The following is a 27,614-nucleotide window of genomic DNA, read 5'->3' as shown; positions in this document are numbered from 1 at the left end:
ATTGCGACCACACTGTGATTTTTATTTTCATGAAAATATTATCAAAAGTTGACTGCGTGAAGTACATAGATAATAAATATTATCTTTCTCGAAAAATTGTATAAACGCATGTAGGGGAAGCAAAACTGGGGTGTCAAAATTCTATATACGTCTCTGTATAAACGTGTTTAATATTTTTATCATAATAATATTTAATTAATTGAATACAAAAGAAAATGTCAACAAATATGTGTTAGTAATATAAATTTGTTGTATTTTTCAGTATAATTCCACTCGTTGTATGTATAGTCGTTGTGGCTCGTGCTTAAATTTATAATGGTAAAAGTTTTAAATGAATAAAGATATAATTATTAACCAACATTCTAAATTTTCTCGTAAAGAACTTATCTATATATCTTTTCAGTTAGATGGTCAAAAATTCTCCAGCGCAATTGATGTATACTTTTTGATATCAGCGTGATAGATGTATATTATACGGGTAGTGTACCAATATTGACGCAATTGATGAACACTGATGTATACCAATATATAAAACACAGCATATTTTATACAATGTAGCTTGATTTACGTTTATAGCATATTTTTTTAAAATACATATGCAATACCGTAAAGTGAGGTAACTTTGCACAACATTTTTCGTTTTTTTTTAACCTAAAACATCCACTGGCACTTGAATAATTGTTATAAAATTTTACAAAGTTCACATTCTTCTAAGTATTAATATTAGAAATGATTCCTTGAAGCTTAAGTATGACTAACTTAAAAAATGCATTTTTTTTTCTTGTCCTCACCGCAATCACGTTGTCCACACATGTTTTTGACAAATATCAAATTGTTCTTGCATTGAGTAATACCATTTATGATATTTTTAAATTTATAATTCTTCATTTTTAGATATTTTCCCACACCTAATCTTTTTTTTGTCCATTCTTTCTTCGGGAGTCAAATTTGCAACTCGAGGACATTTTAATTTTGACCAAGCCATATATCCTCATCAATCAAATCATCTGGAGTTGTTCCTAAGTAGTGGTGATCAAAAAAAAACACCAAGACCAAGAATTTCAAAATCTTGGTCCTGGTCTTGGTCTTACAAGCTCAGTCTTGGTCTAATCTTGGTCTTGCGCAAGACTCTTATAAGACTCTTGCTATTTTCACAAAGTATAAAAATAAAACTAAATATCTACCTGTTATAGCTGTTTAGGTTTTTAGCTATGACTTCTAAGATGAAAATTAAGTCCAATATGTTATAGAGTATATTAATAATATATAACAATCAAACGATTTAATTTTTATTATAAGTACTCATTTTAAACTTTGCATTTTAAAATATTATGTTTATATTATTTTACTTGTATTTGTATTAGATGAATCAATTTACCAGCATAATTAACTTTGTAAGTTCCTATTACAATCATTAATTCATTCACACTCTCGCTTTGGTTCACTACATCTTCAATGTAACTCGTTTTAAAGGTACAGTAACAACAACTAACAAGGTGTATTATCAACAGACTACAAGTTTACGACAGTAATGAAATGATATGCTGTATGACACTAGTTTAAGTACACAATGTCTAGTACGGAAAAATCACACTAGCTACGAACGAAAATAAAGACGTACTTCTAATCAAAATGATATATACTGTAGTCCGTAATGACTTCTAGCAATTATTAATATATTCGATTCAAAGTAGAGGTGTATTATGTATATAAGTCATAAATTATTCTATGAGCAAGACAACTTTCGACGTTTTCATCGATTTTGGGGGAAAAAAATAATTTTTCAGTAATTGCTAAGTATGAAACAACTATATTATGTTATTTTGTAATATTAATTCTAATTATTTCTAATCATTTTTTCAATAATTCGTTATTTCCTCAAATACTGATCAAATTTAATAACAATAAAAATAATTTCTTATTGTTTTCGTTATAAATTATTAGTTAATGAAATCTAGATAGCTAATGTGTTTTCGGGGAATAAAAAAATTTTGCAAGACTGCAAGAGTCTTACAGTCATGGTATTGTTTTGGTCTTGGTCTTGCAGCTTCGGTATTGATTTGGTCTTGTTCTTGCAAGTCTAATCTTGGTCTTGGTCTTGAGACTATTACCGTCTTGGTCTTGGTCTTGGTGTTGGTCTTACAGCAAGAGTCTTGTGAGACCGCAAGACCAAGACCAATTTCGACCATCACTACTCCTAAGCAATAATTGAGCTTGTCAATGAACAAACAACACACTTTGATTTTTATAGATAGTTTTCTAATCATATTTTAGCTAAATTTTTATGATTTTTTCTATACTCCATCGCTAGCGTATCAACATCATTTCTATAAATTAAATGTTTTATTCAATTTTCACATCCCGTGTCCGGACGACGGTTAATAATTATTATACCTAAAAAATTTGCACCAGTAAGTAATTTACGCCTTATATCCAGCCTATTATGACATGAACTTTGTTTAATAGTTGTTCTTTCAATTGTTTTTCTTTATGCAGTCAATTTTCAGAGACTCTATGTTTCCAATTTTTTAATATTATATTCATCTTTATTCATATCTGATTTCATTGCATTTTCTCCACACGAAATATTTGAATCATTTGCGTCAAATGGTTTTTTATTCAAACCTTTTATTATTTGTCGAGCTATTATTTTATCGAAATTGGTTATTTCGTCGTGTCGTTTCAATTTTTATCGATGGAATTTTCGCTATGTGACTATTTTTTTTAAATTGTTTTGTGTAAAGAATAAAGTGGTCTTTTACAGTTTTTAGTAACTGTAGCAATTGTACAACGTACATCATATGACCCTTTTAGTGTAAAATGTATTCTTTTTCTTCCAATAAGTTTTGCAATAATGGCATTAGAAAATTCAACTATATTGCCATCAACATTTATTATCAAGCTTTAAGTATCAAGGTATCTAGCAGGTTGCATTACGTTATCTATAAACACGTATTTGAATTTAAAATATTTCCATGTAATAAATGTCGTATTTTTTGTTACAAACATATCTTGAACAATTATTATGATTACCGAAAACATGATTGACAACATTTTAAATATTATTCCTGAGTCCTACGTTTGAGTTTTTTTCTTATTTTCAATAGATTTTACCTATACCTTTTCACATTCAGGATAATATTTAATACAATTTTTTGATGAGCTAATTGGTCTGCTTGTTTTTTCATAATCACATTTATATTTTACAAAAATTACGAAGAAGGTAGTTACGAGATTCAACTTATTGCATAATTCAATTTTTGTAAATTCTTGTTTCTAAAATATTTTTGTATAAACTTGAGTCTTCTTGGTAATCAATTTTTGATATCTGATACAATAAATAGGTTCGTTGCGTTGAAAACCTTCTACTATTATAACTTTAAAGCATGTAATATAACTAATAATTTTATTTTATAATAAACAAAATAAAAATGTTCTAGTATTTTAATATTTACAGCTTCCAGGGCAGGTTTATAAATACAACATATCTGAACAAAATTAAAGCCAAGATCTTAATCTAGGTTTATACTTGATATATTTTGAAATAATATTAATTCTATAACTGTTCGAATTGTATAAAATATCCATTTCTTATATTAAATTAAGAATGATCTAATGTAAATATAAAATATAAAGTAACAAATCAAGAAAAACTTTCAAATTTACAATCAAAAAAGTTGTACAATGTTAATTTTTGTAATTTCAATGACCATTTTAATGCTTGAAAAATATATGACCTTTAATACCGTGTGGTATTCGAAGGATGGTAGCTGTGTTAAGTGTTTTCTTGAAATTCATACGCGTCCAGTAATCTCGACTATATGTAAAGTTTATCGATTGTTTTGACATATTTTTTATTTAAGAAATAAAAAAATACCCATTAATCAATTTTTTCGGAATACAATTCGATTCTTTGAAAAAACAATTGAGTAATAATATTGCATATTATAGTATATGATTCCGTGTTATAAACGAATACACCCTGATCATTTTTGTCGATCAATTGAAATCAGTTTTATGATGAAATTAATGTATATGATATATTATAATATGCTCCTTTGTAGATAGTAATATTATGATACTTATGCGTAAATTATGACGTCTATAATTTGATTGAATATCTCGTTGAGACGGATATATGTTGGTTATGCGTCCGATAACAGATTTGACTGCATATATTTTTTCTTTTAACCTGAAAATAAATTTAAAATTTATATAAGTTTGTGTACATTTAGATTTATGATAAAATCTTTACAAATTAAAATAAAACGTATGACAGACAATTAGGCTTTAGTAGTACTATTGAGTAGTAGCCATCTGTTTAGATTATTGATGATGGTGTGAGAAAAAAAAAAGTTTTTATTAGTAGAATTTGGTGATTACTTCGGTGAAGTAAAAGTGAACTTTTGCTAACTGATTGAGAATTCGGATTTTAGGAACTTCGTGGAGTTTATTATTTGTTATGTGCCATATTCGGATACAATAGGTATTGTATTGGAATTGTTTAGTTTGACTGGTTGACGTATCCCTTGGAGTAATAAGAACGTGTTAAAAAAGGACATTCGTTATTCTTATCTTACAATGGTTAGAACAACATAAAATTATATCAAGATGTTTTTCAATAGATTTTGAGTTAACCATTAGGTTTTTATTTGAAAATATTATTATTGTATGATAAGCGTATGTACCAATGGATGTTTAATGATATATTGGAAATCATTAGCTACCATTGAATTAATGAAGGTGAAATGTCATTACATTGGAAGGACTTCGGCCAGTATAAGGTATATTGTTGAGCAGCAGAAAATTAAATTATTTTATTTTATCTGCAATATACGATGCCAAAATATCAGTATATGTGTTGAAATCATATAATGTTAGATATACAGTTAATTAATTTAATTTCAAAAAAAAAAAAAAAACCATTAAATAATACTTAATACATCATATATTTACATGTATACCGATGGAAACAGTTATCAATTAAGAACTTTTATGGAAATTAAATATTTAAAAATGTATTTAGTGTTGCATAAATATCAAATAATTTAGTTCTCATATTTAAAATAATCACATTTTTTTTCACGTTATGAATCGATTAAAATTATACTTTTATTCGTTAATACTTAGGTAGTCAAAACAGCAATCAAATGTTTACGAATTATAATCGGTGTAATAGCGTGTGACGTTTTTATATGTTGTGGAAAAATTATGCATAGGTTACCGAAATGGTAATTTCAACGTAAAAGAATTACATCTGAATATTTGATTCGTTGGAATTGACAAGTGATGCGTACATAAAAATTATGCTGTAATCGAATAAGTATGTTGTTTAATCGCAATGTCTAATTCGTTTAGTGTTTAGTGTACATTGTATATTACGCACAAAGCAAGAATGACATTTGAATGTACATTGTGCAACCGGCGGCGTTTGTGTAATTTTCCGTTTGTGTCTCTTCATCTAAATATAAGTGATATCAGTTATAAGTGTAATTATATATTTGAATACAATTTAATGAAAATCGTGTGCCGCAGTGATAAGGGTCAGCGAAAGGAAAATGTCACGTGGGAAACATTTAATAAAGCTTTTTACAAGTTTAGTGGTAAACATAATGTCAAGATAACCGAATTAATTACAAGACGACGGCGGGTTGTTTGTACAAATACGCGGAAATGCAGAAATAATTTTGATTTTGATCTACAATATTATAAATACGTAATATTTACATTACAATACGAAGGGTATAGCGCATTCTATAGTTTAGTCTTAATATCATACCTCATTACTAGGGTTAAATCACATGATCTAAATAATTATAAGTAAATGGATTGTAAAATTGCAACAATCATTTTTAAATCTTTCAAATACATTACATTTAGTGTTTAACGTTTTGAAAATTAAAAACAAATTGTTGAGCACGAGAAATATTTTTACGATGCCTTTTAAGTAGGTACTAACTATATTTACATTATATTTATCATCAACAATGGAACTATATATTTTTTAATTAGTGATGGAAATTATTCGAATATTTGAATATTCGAATAGCAGTATTCGATGCAATACGTAACGAAAATTATTCGTTTAAGTTTTCACGCAACACAAAACGTTTAATAATAATATTATATGGCTTATGGTGCATAAAGACCTGCGAGAAGTGGATTCGAAGCCAGCGATATTTACTATTTGACAAGGCAATTAAAATACAAAAATACAAATTGTGCAAAATACTCGAATATCATAATTAAATTATTATTAATAGATAAAATTATTAATAATACAGTATAAACTATAAATCACTATAGCGAGCATCGCTTAGAACGAGATACTGCTTACAACAAGCAAAACGTTAGGTCCCGGCACGGCACATATGATTGTAGGTATGCTAAAATATACGTCTACAACGAGTATGGTTATTACGAGTTATCAGCTATAACGAGTAAAATAAAGCTAACTACGAACAGGTTACCTACAAGATAAGAACTATTTTCGTATTTAGGTCGATTAACCATTGACATTCATTACCTTCAGTTGTGTAGATATGCATTACTTATTAATAGGGACCAGATTTATATGCAAATACATATATGTATTGGAATAAGTTTTTTTAAATCTGATGAGCAATGTCTCCTATTTAGATCTTTCTTATTAAAATAACACTAATTTTATTTTGCATATTTTGCATATTTCAACGTTTTTACCTATTAAATGCATATTTGTAGTACATTAATACGATTACAGCCACATAATATCGATAAAATTGCGACCGGTCGTTATTTCCAAAGATAAGATTACATACTCATATCACCCAAAGCAAAAAATGTAAAATATGAATTCAATTTTTGTTTTCACTTTTTATTAATGTGGGTAGTATAAATATACTTTATAGATTGAAGATAAAGAATGTTAAATGGTCAAAAAGACGACAAAATATTTTAAAAGCTTTTTTATACTTTTTTTAATACCGTATTAATTAATGATTATTTTTACATTAATAATACATTTCACATATTTGTACATAATTTTAAATTACATTTTAAGTGAATATTTAAAAATACATATTTTATAGCATATTATAGCATTTTTAGAAGCATATTTTGAGGATTTTTTGTGCATATAAATCCGGTCCCTACTTATTAATAATAAATAGTATAAAAAGCTTGTCACGGAAAAACAGATAAAACAAATTAAGTATTGTAGCAACGAATACTGATATTTGAATATTCGAATATTAAAATATTCGAATATTCGAATTATTTACAGTAGAACTATTCGAATATACATTACATTACTATTATTAATATTTGTTTTATTTCCAGAAAATGCATTGATTTTTCTCATCAGTAACAATCAATGTTGTTTAATATTTTCGAATAATACCACGAAAAACAATAACGTTAAGCAGGTCCTATTATTTGTACAATTTCGAACTGCACACTTGATTTTACTGCTTTAAATGAAAATTTAGAAAAAGGAATATATTACATTCATAATATATATATATATATATATATATGTGTGCATTGAATTTTAAAAAATTCAATAATACTCATATTTCCTAGTAGTTGGCTTATTATTTAATTTTTGTTTTGTAGACCGTAGTGCATACTTGTACATTCGTGGTGCACATTGTGTGTCGGGGTGCACATAAAAATAGGGCCTGATGTTAAGTATTCTGTAATCCCATACATATTTACCTGCTAGATTAAACATTTTTTTTTCCGTTCTAAATATTTAATTATACTTTTTGATAGACGTTGTATAAATTATTTCAATACTTGAAATAATAAAGGTAAATTAATACGACACAGAATTTATCAGTGTCAAATGAAAATCGTTATCGTAAGGCTTAAATTATACACGCAAAGCACACAGTAACCTTGTGCCTGTCATATATATATATATATATTTATATATTTAAATAATAATTTCTCAACAAAATCTATGCGAGGAAAAACGAGGGACTTTTTATTTTTATTTTAACTTATCATATTGGATTTTGCATGCCTCAAGTCAGATCCAGTACGTGTCATATGTCAACCCGAAACACGGGCTCTAATAGACGTGTTTTCGCTTTACGCGTCGGACGTGTGCTTTTTTTATACTTCGCGTCAGATGTCTCATTTAATTAAACATCGATGACGACGTTACTGTATCGGATTTGTCAATAAACAGCCAGACGATAAGATTACGTGTTCGGTTTGGGTTTAGATTTTTGTTAAATCATTGTTCGCAACGTGTTTTGGATAATACTTCATAATGTACGTGCTTTATTCGAATAGAAAAAATTGTGACGTTTTGATTGGTACATTCATATTATAACTAAATATCCATTTGATGTATTAAAAACGCGGTTTTTCAATCAATACACTTATTCATTTAAATTACATTTTACTCAAAAGCAAACACCAGGTGCGCCATCGTGATTCGTTAACGATAGTCAATGTGTTTTTATTAAGTCGATAATACTCTTATTAATCGAAACGGGTACCGAACTTAGTAAGACTACGAGCAATATTTGAGCTGATAAGCCATCCCATTTTTTTTCTTTAACCATACTTTTTTGAAAAACGATAAGCACCTAGTGATTTTTTAACACTACCTCACTTCTAAATGGTTGTTCACGACGCGCCGTCATATCTCATTGCGCTTAAGGGTTGAAAATAAATTCACCATGATTTACCGTATATTATTTTCAAATTGTATAACTGCTTCTGTTTGAGTGGGTTTTAAGGTATTACTGTGCCTGGCTTAACTCACTTTAAAATAATCAAGATAATAGTGTTCTTCGTGTACACCGTGTCATTATCGAATATTTATTGTTATAACACTGAATAAATATAATTTATTAAGATACTTATACGAAAAATACAGGGGACCCGGGAGAAAAATGTTGTAGGTAGCACATAATATTATATCGCCTCGGCTCTATTATATTTATGATGCAGGCATTATAATATAATATAATGTGGTATACACCATTACCGCATTGTTTTTGAATGTGCACGTAGCATAAAAAATATCGAGGTGTCGGAAAAATTGTCAGAAACTGTACACACCTTTATGTCAATGAATTATAATGTTTATAGTGTACATAGGATGAAATTATTTTTATTACCCGTGGATATATTATAAAAAACACTATACATGGCATAATATGTGCATAATTATAATATGTTTTTTATTTATCATCTTAACTTTCACATTTTTTTTACTTATATTTAGTAACTGTTATTTTATTATTGAACTATTGGAGTAACGAATTTCAAAATTTTTCTCAATGACTACCTGAATCAAAAACTTGTTTATAAAATAATCATAAACCTTAATCGTTATAACTAAGGCTCGGAACTGGAAGAATTTGCATATTTGTTGAAAAAGTGCATATTGAAATTCTAGTTCGATACAAATTCGATCAATAGTACGCTGATTTTAAATATAATCATTTTTGATGCATAATTTTGCGTATTTCGTTATTTCTACAGGAATTCGCCTATTTAAGGTTACTTATATGCTGTTATAACTTTTATATGCATATTTCATATATTTAACGAAACAATTCTTTTTTTTTACAAATTTATAGTTCAAAAAAAATCTATAAAAGTAAATGATAACCAAAATTCTAAATTTTATATCAATTGAAAAAATTAACTAATTCATTGAAGACTATTTTAGTATTGCTCCTAATGCCCTTAACGATATAATCTCTTAATATTATTGAGAAATTATAATAGTGATCGCCGATGAATTAATTTTTATCTAAATTTATCAAGGCATTATTATTGTACCATAAAGTGGTCGCTATCTGTATTTATTCATTTATACTTAGGATAATAATTTGATGAACATTGTATAGCTTGTATAACAGGAAACCACAACAATATACAATTGATCAGTGTTAATTTTTGTTTTTAATTTAAAATTTTATTTATTCCCCATGTACCTAATCTAGGTAAACTGTATTTTATTCAATAAATTACAAATTGTTGCATATTTTTACTGCATATTATACCGCATATTATGTTTTTTAACGGATATGTATGTAAATATTTGAGTACTTTTTAGCGCATAAAGTTCTGAATTTCAGTTATGACTATGTTCATTATTTAAGTTTTATTATATATCTGAACTATCATAGGGCATATATAACTGTTATTTTACTTATATTATATTTTAATCACATATAAGTCTATGGTAGTAAAAGTTGTTGAAAGCAAAGTTGAAATTTGTTCATTCAATAGTTCAACAGTTAAAATATATCTTGGTTAAACCCATTCTAAACTTTTTCGAGGATTATAACTTGTTACTATATTTTCTTAAAGGTTAGATCAATAGTAATTATAGAAGATTTAAATTTTTGGTTGATGACTTTGTTAGTTGTTTGACATAATAATTGGTAGCACATTAAGTCATCTTAAGGAACTTTTATCATTCACAAATCTAATGTTGTGTTTTATTTGTATTGTTAATTGCTAATCATGAAGGTTTTGTTATATCCTAATTGAAATCAGATTTAAAATTTCATACTAGGGTAACAAATAAATTGCTTAAATTCATAAACTAATGTGATGAAAATAAGATATTGAGTTTAATTTAAACGTTATTGGCGATAACATTTTCTGAATTCGACCGCCAAATCTTGTAGATTTCTTAAAAGTTTCGAACATCAAAAAAAACAAATACCTATATACGAGTATATGTGCATCGGTGGGAGAAAAAATATTATTGTTGATGATTACGCATCGAAAAGATAAATTAAACGGTGAAGGTTCAATACATATCTATGCTTTCGTGTATATCGCTACCCTAATAGTAACCACACGTATCTGCAAAAACCTCAATTTTCAGGAGAGCACATAAAAACCATCTAATTTTAAATAAATGTATATATCCGAACAATTTATTGATGTAATATGTCATCATGTATAAGTTAATTATACTTTTTTTTTGAATCGAACTTATAAAAAAGTCGCTTGTATTATTGTATGTAGATACGGGTTCTTCACAAATAATTTTACAGATACGAGTAAATGTTTTTGTAGATACTTGTTATTGAATTATTTAAAAACATAAGAAACAACACTTAACTGAATATAAAAAACAATATTATTTTTATTAATTTTAAATTTTATAGTGAAAGTATGTAATAACAGCTTAATTTGCTAATATTATATATTATTTTAATTGAAATATAAAACAAAAACAATATTATGATACTAAGATTATAATAAAAACAACAACCAGTCTTTAGTTTGCATTAATATAATATTATTTAAAGAAAAATTAAAATAAAAAAAAACAAATTAAAATATAATTTAATTGAAACATAATCAAAATAATATTTTACATAATATTATGTAACAACAACTTAATTTACCAGATTTTGGTAAGACTTTAAAAGTAATAATAAAATAAAAAACATTATGACAAATCAAAACAAAAAGTTAACTACCCAGTCTTAGGTTTACATTAATCTTTTTAAATAAAAAAACATAACAAATTTAAATATAATTTCATATTTCTTTTTCTTTTCTTGGCTTAATATAGACCGTTCAGGTCCTTTGCCGCAACCACCACTTCCCTCCATCTATCTCTATCCGTGGCTAGCTCTTCGCCGTTCAAGATTTCCAGCATATCCAAGTCTTTATGGACCCTATCTACCCATCTCTGTCTTGGGCGGCCGAGTGGTCTTTTGCTCTTCGGCTTCCAGTAGGTGACTTGACCAATTGTCTGCTCTCGGCCTCGCCATATATGCTCTGCCCAACTTATCTTTTTGCTTTTCATAGTAGCTATTATGTTCGAATCCTCTAACATGTTTATCACCTCTTCATTCTTTCTTCGTTCATATTCTCTCGTGTTTTGGTTTCTTCTGAGGCCAACAATTTTCCGTAACACCTTTCTTTCAAATTTTGCTAGGTTTTGCTAGTCTGTTTTGATCGTGGTCCAGGTTTCACACGCATATAGCGCTATCGGACGTATCATTACTTTGTATAGGGTTAGTTTAGATTTGATTGAAACTTGTTTAGATTTTAATATTGTCTTTAGTCTGAAGAAGTACTTGTTAGCTGAGTTTATTTTGTTTTGGATTTCTTTGTGGTTATTGCCCGACACGTTCAATTCCACCCCTAGATACTTGAAATTTCCGACCAATTCGAACTCCATATTTCTTACCATCAAATTATTATGTATATTATTTTTCCGTGAAAACATCATGTATTTTGTTTTTTCTTCATTTATAGTTAAGCCCATTAGTTTGCTTTCATCCATGAGAGATTCTGCCATACTCTGTTGGTCGCTCTCAGATTCGGACAGTAAAACTATGTCATTGGCGTATGCTATTAGTTTAATAGTCTTAGATTCTTGCAATTTGACTCCTATACCTGTGTTTAATGCATTTCTAATCACTTCCTCCAACGCAATGTTGAAGAGCATTGGTGAAAGTGCATCTCCCTGTTTCAGCCCTGTGTTGATCATGAATGCCTTCGACAGTTGGCCGTTAAATTTGACCATACATTTTGAGTTTTGAACACATGCTCTTATTATTTTGTGATTTTTGCTGGTACCCCGAGCTTTTCCATGGCTTTCCGTAAACTTTCCTGATTAATAGAGTCATATGCCTGTTTATAATATACAAATAACATGAATAGATCCTGATTGTATTCGTAACATTTTTCCATTACTTGTTTGACAATATGTATCTGATCCACCATTGATTTTCCCCTTCTGAAGCCTTCCTGGTATTCCCCGACTATTTCATCTCCATATGGCTTGAGTTTATTAAGGAGGACATTTTATAGAACTTTGTACGATGTATCTAGAAGCGAGATGCCTATATATATGTCGCAGTTCATTATATCCCCTTTTTTGTAGATTTTTGTAGATCGACAAATTCCAGGCTTCGGGTATTTCTTCTTCCCTCCATGCTTTTGTAATAATTTGTTCTAATTTTTTCATCACAGTTTTCCCACTCTTTTTCAATAACTCCATTGTTACATCATCTTCTCCGGGTGCTTTAACGTTTTTTAGTATATCAATTGCCATTTTTATTTCTTCCGTTGTTGGTTCATGTATCATTTGTTCCACTGTCGTCATATAGTGATCTACAGGTTCTGTTTGTCTTGTTTTAAGTAGTATCGTCTCAAACATTTCTCTGAATTTTTGAGCTATTTCGGTTTTATCTGTAATCAATGTTCCGTTTGGTTCTTTTAGGATGGTCGTTCTTGGTTTGTATCCGTTTTTTATGTTATTGGTTTTTTTGTATGAGATTTTGATGTTTCTTTTAAAGTTAGTCTCTATGTCGTTGATGTAGCTTTTTTCCCATTGCCTTTTAAAAAAGTCTTAAATAAAGTCTATCAGTCTGACTCCTACAGTAATGAGAAGGCATTTTTGGCAGTTGAGAAAACCATTTTTTCAAGTGTTTTATTCTTTTGGATGATGGAGCTTTTTGTCGGGGTGAAATATTATCAGATTCTGTAATTAATGAATGTGTTGATTTTGTTTTGCTTATTTTCCTTGGCAATCCATGAACAGCTGTATTGACCCAATTTCGTACCATCCATTCATTCAACCCCAAAGTGTTTAAAAACATTGTTTTACATACTTGAAGACGCTCAGAACTATTGTATTTCAAGAAATAAGAATAAATAAAAGAATAAAGAATAAATAAAAAAAAAGTATTTGACCTTCTACTATCATTACCCAGGCCTGTAGTATCTTTTTTACGTGATGTATTTATAACCATAGAAGTAACAAAAGTTTTTTTTTCTTCCCAAGTTGCATGCCAATATTTGTTAAAAATATCTTCTTTCATATCTTCATCAAATAGTTGGCAAAACCTATTCTTAAGACTTTGACATTTTTTAGAACTACATGTTACTTTCAGAGTTCTTTTATTTATATTAGTATCATGTTCAACTTTATTTCCATGCCTGCTGTAACCTATGTATGCTTCTCCAGACATTCTTTTTTTTTTGGTTACTTCACGTTTCCATTTCACCAAATTTATTTTTAAACTACGCTTTTTTTTTTAGATACAGTTGTTTCATAATCTGATGAATTTTCTTCTATGTCCATAGTACTTTTATTAATATAAATTTCATAAGTTGTCATAGTATTAGCATCTCGTTCAGTTAAGTCAATTAAAACTTCATTTTCCATGTCCATGAAGTTACTGTTACTACTCTCTATTTTTTCTAGGCTTTCTGTTATTTTACTTGTTTCACTTTCTTTATTTATCATTATATCAGTAGCATCATAGTTAAATAAATCACTAAAATTTAATTCAGAGAAATTAAATATTTCTTGAGATGCTTCAAAAATAATATGATTTTCATCACCTGTTAAATATTCGGTAGTAGATTCTATTTTGTCATCAGCGCGAATTCATTACATTTTTCGAGAGTGGTGTACGTTTGTACGAATTACTGGTGTAAATATTGTAGATACGTGTTATCACATTACATTTTCAGAGAAGGATTATCACTAATGTCTATTTTTTGAGGTTAATATTTTATTTGCAATAACCATGGTTATAGATAATAACGCGCGAAATTCTTCTGAATCGTTTGATAACATAAAAAAAAATCGAAAATTTGCAGATACGTGTTGTTGCTGTTAGGGTAGCGATATGTAGATTTGATCTTTACAAATCGATCATATAATGCTTATAATGGTGGCGAGCGATATGTACGGAATGTTGTGGTGTTATAAAGTTTAGTAAAATGTAGTATGATATGCTTATAAAATTGAAATAATTAAATTTGAAACAAAATGCACTACGTACGGTAAACCAGTTTGTGTTGCTATAATCTCTTACAAACGGTTGATATTAATAAATATAATATAAGATTGACCATCATTTTTTGGGGGCTATTTTAAGACGAGCAAATCGTTTTTTTTCCACGGGTAAGTGAAAACGTCGATGAAAATATAAATCATATAAATCAATGCCGTAGAATTTTTTTTTTTTCAAATTAGCGAGATTCTTAAAAATGTCCCTAACTTTGAGTTATGACGATCGAATACACGCACGATGACTCTCACGACTTTAAAATCCTTTATGTATCATAAGTAAAATTTATAACGTATAAGGTGATTCGTCTAGTGCTAAGGCACTACATGTTCTTTATTCACTCGATGCGGAATAAAATTGTACTATACGTTGTGCCTACTCATTAGTATACTGTACACTACTCCACGTAGGCGCGAATCCGACGCGTATACGAATAATATAAATAATAATATTAAGTTGTTGGTTTTTTGGTGCGTCTCAGCGAAGGAGTGAGTCACGACCGCTCATGCGTGTTGCACTGTTACTATATACGCCGTCATATCAGTAGTTATGTACACATAACTAACAGCTTTCGAGCTTTGGGATGGGACTATATTTTTTATAGACAGGTCATGTGTGGCATCCGTCAAGGGGATGTGACAAGAGTGTTTTTCGGCTACGCATAAATATGATAAATATGTACGTCGTACATACACACACACATACACACTAATGTATTACGTAATATATTGGTGACTTCGGATGAGCTCATCGTGCGATGAACAAGGCGCAGAGACAACGTCGTCTGATGTGAAGTATAACTGTGTCACACGAGTAAGTAAATAAACGTGAAAATATGAACGATAAGAATGATGTGATGGGCGGCAATGAGGTTTTGTCAAGAGCGCAAACGTGACAAAGGGTCTGTGCACCGAGCGAAAGCGTTATTATTTATAATTTTTTTAACACCACTCGACGTCTCACAAGCAAAAATATGTCATCCGCACCGATGTTTACCATCGAAAACCAATTAAAAATCGATGATTTATTAACATCTTCAAAGGGTCGCGTAACAGTAAAAATATTTATTTTTTTTATTCGTCTTTGTTTATATTTTTAGTTTTCATCATTACACTTAATCTGCCCAACCGAGTGACCCGATTTACGTACTAAGTCAACAAACGATATTTTTTCCTCGTTAATTTTTGTGTACAAAATCATTAGGACGTTGATTCAGATTAATTTGTTTACATGACAGTGTCACGAGTAAACCAGAAACATAATTTTGTCCACGTTCCGGTGAAATTGAAACGTGATCATTACCACGTCGGAGTTTTTACCGTCACCATAGTGAATACCTTTGAATGCGTTTATCTACTATAACAATTCGTTATACTGATTATAATTATGTGATGGTTACCGGTCAGTAAATATACTCATTGTAAGACCCGTTTCACATACGATGGTTTTTTCCCTTGAGCCGTGTGCGTTCGGTTGTATTTCATTTTGAAATTCCTAACTCGGTTAGCTTTCAACATGAATCGAAACGCATCGTTACCACGTGGCTTTTGTATGGCTATTTGCAATCACGTAGAAAACGACGTAACAATCGGATTTACCGAGTACATCCAATTAATGGATACACACTTCTTAGCCTAGCATTTTTTGTTCCATTTCTATCTTTGTGGAAATCTTAAGATTTATCCCGTAGTATAGGTCTGCATTCCACAGGAGAGATTAGCATTTCTGCGTCAATATTAAAGTTTTCTTATTACAAAAAGCGACAAAGAGCAGCTTCGACAACGGACGACAGACGAATAAGAATCGTTTTGTATGAAAGCCTACACTTGTTTCACGTAGACTACTAATAATGCGACGACGGTATAGAAATAATCCGATCACCGTTCCGTGCGAAAGCCGCAATTACTTTCATGGGTTTACTGTCAATTAAATTCCGTACGGACGAAACCGTTGTGAGTGACTTGTTATTCATCGGACCTGTAATCGATAAGATATTATAGTAATATATGTGTTAATAGTTTTGGCTAATAATAGTTAATCGGACTAATTATTGAAAAATAAGAAAATGCGGAGTACCTACTGAGTCGGAGTGTGAGAGTACAATGTCTGCCGAACAAAAAACCGAAGAGAACGTACTTTTACGCTATACTCCGATATTCGCATAGGTACGTGCACCAGAGGCGACTCGAGACCAATTTAAGAGGTTTTTAAAATTCAAAGGACACACACGTTCAAGATAACGTGTTACCCGGTTCGTATTATGGCTTAAAATATGTTTGATAAAATTTAAATATACATATAATCGCGGCCGGTACGTATAAACCGTCTAAAAAGTCCCAAATCCTAATGGTTTTTTTTTGTTTTTTTGAGGATTGGAAAGGCCATTGCTCACTTGAAATCCACTCCTAACGTGCGCACGTGCATAATGCGTATACGAATATACGTGTTTGGATGTATGAAAATATGTGTAGCACGTATAATGTGTTATTCGATACGAAAAATATTCTTCCTCACCGTACCGTTGCTCGTATTATTATATTGTTCTTTATGTTTTCCAGCAGAAGTGATACAAATTTAAATATATGCTCGCGTGGTGCGTGTATATGCATCGCGACAGTACACGTGCGTTGTATAATATTTTCTTTTCATTTACATATGCGTGTATTATTATTATTTTTTCACATGAAAACGTATTATTTTCATTTTATACCGATCGAGACTGGATACATTTTACAATATTGTTGATACTACAGGTTTTTCTTTTCGTTCACGGCGTATGTAATTTTCACGTACATTTATATTTTTCATGAAACGTTTAATTTCTTTACAGGCTCCGTACAGTGTATTGTAATTGTACAGCCATTCAAACTGGATGTTATGGACGGGAAAAATTGAGCATGTATTCTCTGTATGAATGTGTGTACGTAGGTTCTAGTTGAAAATAAATTACTATACATAAGGATTGATTTTACTATGGGCTTATAAATCAAACTATTTTCATAAGTCTACGGAGTGTGGGTGTGTGTGCATTTAAATGAAATATTTTATCGGATTTAAAATACCCCGAGTATTTTTGCTTTGTAGGTGTTACGAAATTATTTATGAAAACCGTATTCAGTGAAATAAATAATACGTGTAAAAACAAAATTATGCCTATAATAATTATCATCGTACTTTTTATTTTTACAGCGCAAAAAAGTTAATCTCAAAAACGTGTGTAACCCAAGGTTAAACTAATATGTTATTTCATCACATCAAACGTTATAATAACGGAACGGGTGACATAATTCCAAATACATAAACCATGCATTTACATCGACATATAATATTATGTTGAATAAACTCGGTTTTCTTAAGATTATGCGAAAGGAATTTATTACTCGTAAGATTTCAACTATAATAATCCTTTGAATACATACGTTCATAATAGGACTCAAGTGCTTATGAGAACACCGTTTTTTAAAATGCGTCGTTTTAAAATATTATTGTGTAACGATATCTTCCCCATGCTGCTGTAGTGTCATAATAGTTATTGTGAGTGAGTGTGCATCGGACTGCATATCTTTTTTTTATAAAAAATCACTGTGCAATATTTAGCGTGCATAAACGATTTATTTGTGGTTGTAATTTCACATCTATGTCTAAATATTTCAATTTAAAAGTATATTTAATATAATGTAATAAAACTAAATTATTTTTTACGACATCAATGCGACGTAACTACGAATGCAACGTACCGAATTCAAACGTGTGATTAACCGAAATGTATGATTACGACAGAGAACTTGTAGAATTTTTATATTTGTTTTGCACAATCACAAAAATATAGCAGAGTGCGAAACAAATGCGTTCACAAAGGTAGTCTTGAAATGTCAATTGACGATGCCGTTTTAGGCTGTTTTTGGATTGATTATCTCACATGATGCAATTGAATAATCTGTGTTTCGAAGGTTACCGTATTGACGGTGACTAAGGATGATAGTTAGATAGTAATGTATTTAAAAATAATAAAAATAAAATGAAATCATAGTTCAGAAATAACGAAACGTACGAATCCACTACGCATAAGGTTTTTTAACGGGACAGTTTGGTTTTTTGTACCTGTGTCCCGTTGTTCCCCGAGGGATTTTCTGAACACTAAATGGTTCCATTTTCAGAAAGTAGTAAAAATTACGATGATCAATTTTAATTTTTTGATGAATTATTGTTCCTATTATATTAAACAAATATGTGTGGTACCAGGCGTGGATCCATGGAGGGGGGTGGTAGGGGCGACCACGTGATACGTACGATACTTATGGGTAATATGGGAGATAACGCAACACTACAGACTTAATCATGAAATGTTAGTTAAAAAACTGATGATTGATCGAGAATACCAAATAAAAAATTTGAGTTACTTGATGTGACGTAACTATTTCTTTCGCCGTTTAATTGTTATTGAATAAATCTGCAATTAGAATTGATGTCTATATATTTTTATTTTTTTATTAATTATTAATTTATGAGTTGTATGTATTTATACCGAATGTTAATGAATAATAGGTTTATAGAATATTTTATTATTTAAAGCTCAATGTCGATGGGAATACGGATACCTACTGAATCAATATAATTTCAACTATCAATTATTCCTCCTTCAAATAAAACATTTTAGCTATAAATAATTATAAAATTATAATATTTGTATTAACACGAATTAATATATAATTTATACATTGAGTTAAACGTTTTGCAGTTATTTTTTAACAGGTTTTAACAGTTTTATGATTATTTATTAGGAGTATGCACATATAATGCAGCTAACCATCTAATCAGGATCTATGATTTCATCGAATTAAAGCTGTTTTATTTGTTTAAGTCATAAATTTCAGTGTTAGAAAAAATAATATTCTAGTTGAAATAATATAGTTAATTTTCATGTTAACTAGAACCAGAAACGTTATTTTAGCTTCGAACAATCAAATTCTTTTTAATTTTCCATGAACAAGTCACCGGTTAGTGTAACAACATATAGTATTTCGCACTCTGAAAATAAATGAGATGTATTTTAATTCTAATGAAGTGTATTTCTCGTGGTTCTTTAAACTATATTGATGTACTTTATGTAAAAAAATGGTTATTATAAAAGTAGTGGCGCTTGAAAGGTAAAATAAAATTTATACTCGTAAAAGACAATACCTACTGTTTTATAATTTTTGAATCGAAGATTTAGTTTGGGATGCATTTCGATTTTGAACGTATGTTAATTTTAATTTATAAAAAACAAATTATCAAAGTATCTTATGAATTTCATCAAATTATGAATTAATTAGTTAACTAACTATATTTTTTTTATTAATGCAGTGTTTCTTACTATGTATAGTTGTGCAATTGATTGTAGGAATCCGAAGAAATTGTTGGCAATGTGTTTTTGAGAATTGTATTTGAAGAGGAAAAAGAAATGAGACAAGGTCATTGAAAAATTCAATTAAGTGCATACGAAAAAAAAACAGGTATATAACTATTATAATGTAATATGATGGAAACGATTGGAAAATATTGACATGGAATTGGTGTGTTTACTTGGAACGGATATTACACTATGAGTTTGGGTGTAATTTTTATTGTATATATATTTTTATTTTAAAATTCCAAATAGATTACAATTGATTGATCAAAAAATTACGAGAAAAGATTTTGTATCGTATACATTAGACGGAATGAGTTTGTGTAGTTAGTAAAGTTTCGTTTTCAACTATGGTAGAAACAATTCTATAATAATCTTGTACTGTAATATACTTTGTTTCATCGTGTGGAGTGTGGTATAAAAATATTATCTTTATTACTGTAAGTTATTGTAATTATAACTACACAATAAGATGTTTACAATAGCCAATATTTTCTGGTTGTTCTAACCGTAGAACGGGAAAATAATTTTATAAATTTTAATTATTTGATCGAAAGAATATTGAATGCTACAGACCGAAAAAATAATCATGCAGAGGTGGCAAATTATGATTTTTAATGATGATTAAAAATTTAAATGAGTACTCATCCAACGATATAGACATTCAATGAGAATTTCAAAAAAATTCAAGCCGGACGTATTATGAAAATCTTGTTTCAGGAAATATTCCGCCAAGGAAGTTGAAAACATTTCAAGACACAGATATAATAATAAAAATTTAATAAATAATTATGATAGGCAAAATGTATTTATATTTTCAAGATGTATAGCAAATAATATTGGTTTGTAATAACATTTTAGAATAAGAATATTTATATATATTGACTAAATAATTATACAATATATTTTAACCGTAATAATTATTTATTTATTAATTTTTTTTCGTAATTATTTTATCTTATTTATTTATAATTTAAAACGACTATGGTTTTTATGTTATTAAATAATAATATTTAACATAATATTACACTTTTTTTCATTATTAATTTTTGCCGATACGTCCGCACCGAAATATTGGCGCCGAAACGTCCTATATCCTGATTTGGGTACCCGTAAACTCATAGTGACAGATTTAAAAAGCCAGTCCGATTAAAATAGCGATTTCATATTGTAATATTATCCTGTATGTGTTATACGAGTACGTCAGCGATCGTAATTATCGATATTAAATTAATATAATATTAAATTGCACGTACATGCACCGACGTATTGATTGACGGTCATGAATCATTGACAATTTCCTATTACCATTGTTTTGCAATAATTAAATTTATCTAGATGTTTCATTTACATAACAACTTCGTATATTTATTTTATCCGGATAAAAACAAAAAATTGGTATTTAATTTTCATTTAGATGGAATTTGTAACTATCTAGATAAATTTATCAGGATTATTCACAAAGAGCGAAGTCTGTACTCGATCTCGATGTATCCGATTATAATTTATAGCTCAAGACAAGATATTTTAATGAATTGACAAATATTGAAGTGTTTGAATTAAAAAAAAAAAATCTTTAACTATTAAACCAATATCCTATTATCAAATAAGATATTTTTGAAGTACAATACAGTCCTTCCTTCATCAGCACTTGTAGAAAAGTTGTTTAGTGGTGATGTACAAGTTTTATCATCGAGGCAAAATCATCTTGGTGGTAGAACTTGCGATCTTGGAAGCCAAATTTTGTTACCTTTAAGTTAACGATATTTTAATAACGAAAACCATAATACACCAAATAACAACTTTATGATTATTTTGTGCATTGAGATACGTGATACGGTGGTTGTTATGCACATAGCAGACGTCACCGATGCCGTCCTTAGCGTTACGAGTGCATATATTACTATTATTATTATTTCTGCGTTCTCGGTGTGACACAGGGAGAAGTGGAAGGATGCCAGGTACAGTATACACGTATATATGGAAATAGTATCCTTCGCCACTCGCGTTCTCGTGTTATCGTCGTTTTTCATCGTACTTGACCTTAATGAAAACTCGCGTGCGTTCCGAAATTGATCACTACAATATGAAGTATACATACGTTTACCACGGGGATGCGTAAATATCAAAAATAAACCATTACCCGTACACGTGATGTTTGTACAGTGAACCGAACGGCCGCGTTCGTGAAGGGGTGTTTATTTCGAAGCAATCGAGATTAATCCGTAGAGTTCGAAGAAAATAATAACAACGGTATAATACTTGAATCGTTTTAGCTGTTGGGAATATTTCCAAAGTTTCCGTTACGGTGGACCTACATTCATCCCGGTTTTAATGGCATGCCTCGGCCGGTCATTGAGTTTGTCCCGGTTGATAGAATTTCAGCGAGTATAAAATTTAATATTGTACACACCGTATTATTATATCAAGGCTATCGTATTATGTTATATAAATTACTTTTAATGAGAAAGTATTAATTAGTTAATTACTGCGATGAGTAGTTATTTCAAAATTTCTCACGGGACTTGTAAATATAATGAGTAATGAAGTATTTATCAAAATTTGAAATTTACGTATTTTCAAACCCCACTCCCTTTCCGCATTCCGAAATTTTTTCTTCCGTTCTCCCCTGATTATTTTTAAGGTTTTCGTACTGCCGAAATCCCAGCTGTTTCGAAAATCTCGTCATTTGAGACTTGTATATTATCACAATGTCTGTCTGTACTTAATATATTCCAAAACGTATGCATGAACGTGATTAAGCTAAAATAATTCCTTTTCATTCGGATAAACGGATAGGTATTTCCAATGGTTGCTTAACTTTTTTCTATCGCGGTAAATTATTGTTAGTAATCATAAAAGTTGCAACGCACCTTGTATTTACCAAAAATAAGTACTTTAGAAATTTAAAAAAATAAAAGAGACTTCTAGGTCGAATTAGACTCCGCCGTCGAAGGTGATATAGGAATGGGTGAATGGTGTTGTTGAATTGGTTTTTGTGTCGTGAGTATACGTATGTTACGTATGGAAATAGTTTTAATTCCATTTAAGTCTCGATTAATACTTTTTTTCCGTGTATATGAAGGTCTATAAGACTTTGAATTCGTTTTTGGTGTCGATCGATTTTCTGACGGTGGATTTTTCGACGTAAAGTTCGATTTCCGGACTCGGCTATCGTATGATAAATTGTTCATTGCCCTCCACGCTCTCTGCCGTTTTATACCCGCATAAACATGAGGTCACGTATATGAGCATACTCTACGATTTCTGTTCGTGATACACGAACACCGCAATGAGCGTTTTTAATTGACCGCAATCGTCGTAGAGCTTAATTTTGACATTGGAATTTATTTATTGTTTTTTGCTGCTGTACCACATTTTATTTTTTTTTTTCCATTAACACATGACTACTGTTATATTATATAGGATCGTTTGCATTATACTTTCGCGAGAATTTATATTCAAGCATAACAGTTATAATGTTTGTACTGGGGTTGTGCTTTCCGTTTTAATTTGACAAAAAATAAGTGCCGGTTCATTATATCAAATACGTGATCATATGATCACGTTTTTTTTTATCACGTTTTTTTTAAACTACCTACATTATTATAAAATTATTTTTATCGATATTGTATTCGGTTGTCCAAAATCGTGACGTTTAACTGATACCGTTTGTCGTTGAAAATATTACAGTATTTTCAAGCATGAGACATTTTTTACGTGGTCCATTTTTTTTATTTTTATTTAGGCAACATCGAGAAGGTATAATTACTTCATTTTGGGGTCAATCTAACTAATATTAACCACAGTTAACTACAGTTAATTACTACTAAATTAATTTAAATTACTTCAGTTAATAATAATTTATTTAATTAAAGTTAGCTGATAACTATTAAATATACTATTAATTAAAAAATATTTAGATTGGACAAAAAACAAAAGATACAAAGCGATATTTTTTTATTTTTTATAATTTTAATTTATTCAATCTGTTTACAAAATAAAAACAATAAGTAATACGGATAATTTACAAACATAAGTCGCGTAAAGAGGAGAGTGTTTATTCACAGAACTACAGATTTTTTTTTTTTCTATTTTAGGAGATCTCTAGACTAGTTTCTTTTTAATTAACGAGGAATTTGTGGAAATGCAAGAGAAGACATGTTATGAATGAGGGGGGTTTATGTGGTTTGTTAATTTTGAATGGAAAATTTTTTAGTGGTTTTTTGCAAGCTCATTTACTGTTTGTATTTTTAGGTCATTACTGAGGGCTGCATTTGTTATGTATCAAGGAGCAACGGTGATAAATCTTAGGGTAATTGATTAAAAGGTTTAAATAGGGCAAATGTTTGCGGGTTTATCTGGGCCCTAAATTTGGATGCCATATGACCATACTAGCCTGATGATTACTTTGTTTAGGAATAGAATTAATTACTAGAATTAGTTTTTGAGACTCAAGTTTGATTTTAGTAGAGGTCTAAGTAGATGGAGGTATAAGTTTAGTTGTTTTTGTTTTTACTTGGTGTGATTTGACCAGGTCAACCATTTATCCAGATTGATAACTAAGTATTTGGTTAATTGGTGAAGTGGATTTAGTTTGTTATTAGTGGGATGCATTCTCTTTTGTTTAGTAAAAAATTTACTCGAGTGGTTTTTTCATCATTGATTTTAATTTTCCAGTTTTCGGCCCAAGATTCTATTTTATTTAGATGTAACTGTAAATTTTGAGATGCGATATCAGAATTATTATTTGACAATAGTATTGCTGTGTTATCCAGCTAGGTTATCCAGCGATGAAGATATTATAAAGTATAAGTGAAAGGTCACTATCCTGAGGAACTCTAGCTTTAATATCATGAATAGTCGAATCAATATTTTTCTGACGAATGGAAAATTACCAATTTTCAAGATATGATTTGATGATTAAATAATATGGTGAAGTGAGTAAGGGTTTTGGTTTAAATAGAAGCTTGTCGTGCCAAACACGGTCAAAAAATTGAGATGTATCTAGAAATACCCCAGGGCAGAATTGTAAAGCAATTATATATTCATATTTTATCGTAGTTTGTCTGTTATTTTTAATCTGACTATCATAGATTTGTAATCAATCACTATACGAACTCTTGCTTTGAAATTTAAGTACGTAAAATATCGATAAAAAAAAAAAAAAATTCACAGACTTAAACACTTTGAAAACTTTAAATAAAATTTAAATTATGTACTTGCGTGTGTGCTGTCAAAAACGTTATGAACTAATTTCGTGTTTTTGATAATTTGTTTAACATAACAGTTTGATTTTGGTAAGTTTATTTATATAATACTGCCGGCAGTCATAATAATATCTGTTAATTTTTTATACGCATTTATTTTCCAAAATTCAAGTGACAAAACTATACTAAATCACATACAATTTTAAACAAATTTCAACATTTTTACATTTATTCTTACACCATAGCATTCAACCTTAGTTCAGCGGGTATATATATATTATTTATATTTTATTTCTTAGTAGACACCTCGAATACAATGCGTACACATGGTTAGACTTGGGTGTCGTCGATGAAGTCCCGTTGCCGCCGACGAAGATAAAGCGCCTGACTGCAGTTGGTTACAAAGCAGAGAGAGAGATAGAGAGAAATGCCTGGCCGTGCCACTACTGTATGGGCTTCGTTGTCGGCTGCCGCAGTAATCTGGAGAATAAATTATATTACACGCAAGCACAAACAATGTGTTCGAACAATGAGCGAGTAATTAATCATCGTTTGTTTAATACGTGTAAATTATTATTATAATTGTTATTGTTACTGTTATTATTATTATTATTATTATTATTATTGTTATCAATCCTGTGCAGTATTCGTGTCATATTTTTTCACAATACCATGTTTAATTTGCAATCCGTCTCAAATTGTCGTTTGAAGTCCGACAACTGTCCTGTAGCAATACCAACGCTATTTCGATAATTTTGTACACTGTTCCGGGCATCATCGTATTACTTTCCACGCTTCTGTGCGTGTACATCCTCTGCTCGTTTTGGTCAGAATTTTTGACGATACAAAGTACAACAATATTTTCTACATTTTTCGGTTAAAAACGAAAAACGAAAAAATTAGTATTCGGTGGGGTGGTTGTCCGTGCGCGGACTTTAATTCAACTTTAAATAACAACTGTGAACACCACCAGGCACAAATCCGTGTGCTGCAGGAAAAATAATAACGTTTTACAATATTGCCTGGTCGGCAAAGTTAAATGCGCATAATAATTGAAAACAAGCATTCGACCAGGACTCACTTACAGCGAATAGAATGCTTGTAAATATTATTCTAAATATGATCTACATATTTGATATTGCGTATTTTTTGGACTTTTATGTTAGAATTACCTTTGGAATATAATAACACAACGGTTGATGCATAAAAAATCGTCTCTGAGTACAGTAATAGTAATAATAAATTACAGATTCTATCATAAAAAGGTAAACGTTTTTCAGTCGTTATTGTTGTTGCTCATAAAGTTATAAAACTAACGATCAGCTAAAAAAAAAAAAAATGAAAGGTTCAAGAATAATTCTTTAAGTTTTTCTTTTTTCTAGGTAATTTATTTACTTTCGCTATTTAAATATTTACGAGAATATGAATCATATTTAGAGCAAGAACTATAAATTAATAGGTAACGAATTGTGTTACCTATATAATATAATATAATATGTAATATTATATTACATTTACTACCGATTCGATCAGAGAAAAATTAAATTGGAGTTCAAAGTAAAACATTTTCACTACATTATGCCACTGAAGTAGAAAATGAATCGTACCGTTTAAATGCTTGTTATAGTATAGACCGAAATTATTTATTTATTTATTTATTTATTTATACACAGAACGGGCCGTGGTCCAAAGTACAGTGGTATAAGACGATATAAGATTATATATAAGATAAATGATAATAGTTTTTTACAGTTAAAGAACTACAAAAGTACTGAATATTATCTGCAATCAATTAATTGTAATCGATTTTAATTTTCATGTTGGTGTAATATTCGAAAAGTGTTTGCAGAAAAAAAGAAATAACATATAGTATAATCGATGCGTATTTTTCGATTCTCTTTCTCTGAATTCATTCAGTTGAATGCTTATTCGGACGATTCAATCATTTGCCCAGCTTTAGCCGGGAAAAATAATTTCCTATATCCATCTTGATGATGAGGTTGAACACAAAAAATGTTTTAATCCGGACTAGAAACAGTCACTATTCCGTTTGTGCCCGTAACTAATTAAAAAATAACGTATAATAACATGAAAGGCTAGTCTGCGAGGTACAAAGATTTCAATGGTTTCAGTCGGAAGTCTATATATATCGACCGAAAATGTATAATATGTATAACGTAGACCTTGATAATGAACAGTATGCAACATATATAGATAATTATC

At 29.7% G+C, this 27,614-nt stretch overlaps 1 protein-coding gene and 1 long non-coding RNA gene across 2 annotated transcripts; one reads left to right on the top strand and one right to left on the bottom strand.

The window, feature by feature from the left end:
* Positions 1-14,008: 14,008 nt before the first annotated feature.
* Positions 14,009-14,380, bottom strand: LOC112680408 (the record flags this gene model as incomplete). The annotated part of the gene is made up of 1 exon (XM_025550493.1): positions 14,009-14,380. A coding segment is annotated over one exon (372 nt), but the record flags the coding sequence as incomplete, so codon positions are not given.
* A 5,364-nt stretch (positions 14,381-19,744) lies between these two features.
* LOC112680445 lies at positions 19,745-20,944 on the top strand. Its single transcript, XR_003148308.1, has 3 exons — positions 19,745-20,032; positions 20,158-20,287; positions 20,739-20,944. It is a non-coding gene; the product is annotated as an uncharacterized LOC112680445 (long non-coding RNA).
* The last annotated feature ends 6,670 nt before the right edge of the window (positions 20,945-27,614 follow it).

The sequence above is a fragment of the Sipha flava genome, unplaced genomic scaffold, assembly GCF_003268045.1.
Source record: "Sipha flava isolate LNK unplaced genomic scaffold, YSA_version1 176_pilon_pilon, whole genome shotgun sequence".
Taxonomy (NCBI): domain Eukaryota; kingdom Metazoa; phylum Arthropoda; class Insecta; order Hemiptera; family Aphididae; genus Sipha; species Sipha flava.
The sequence above is the reverse complement of the archived record's forward strand: the minus strand, read 5'-3'. Positions and strand labels throughout refer to the sequence as shown.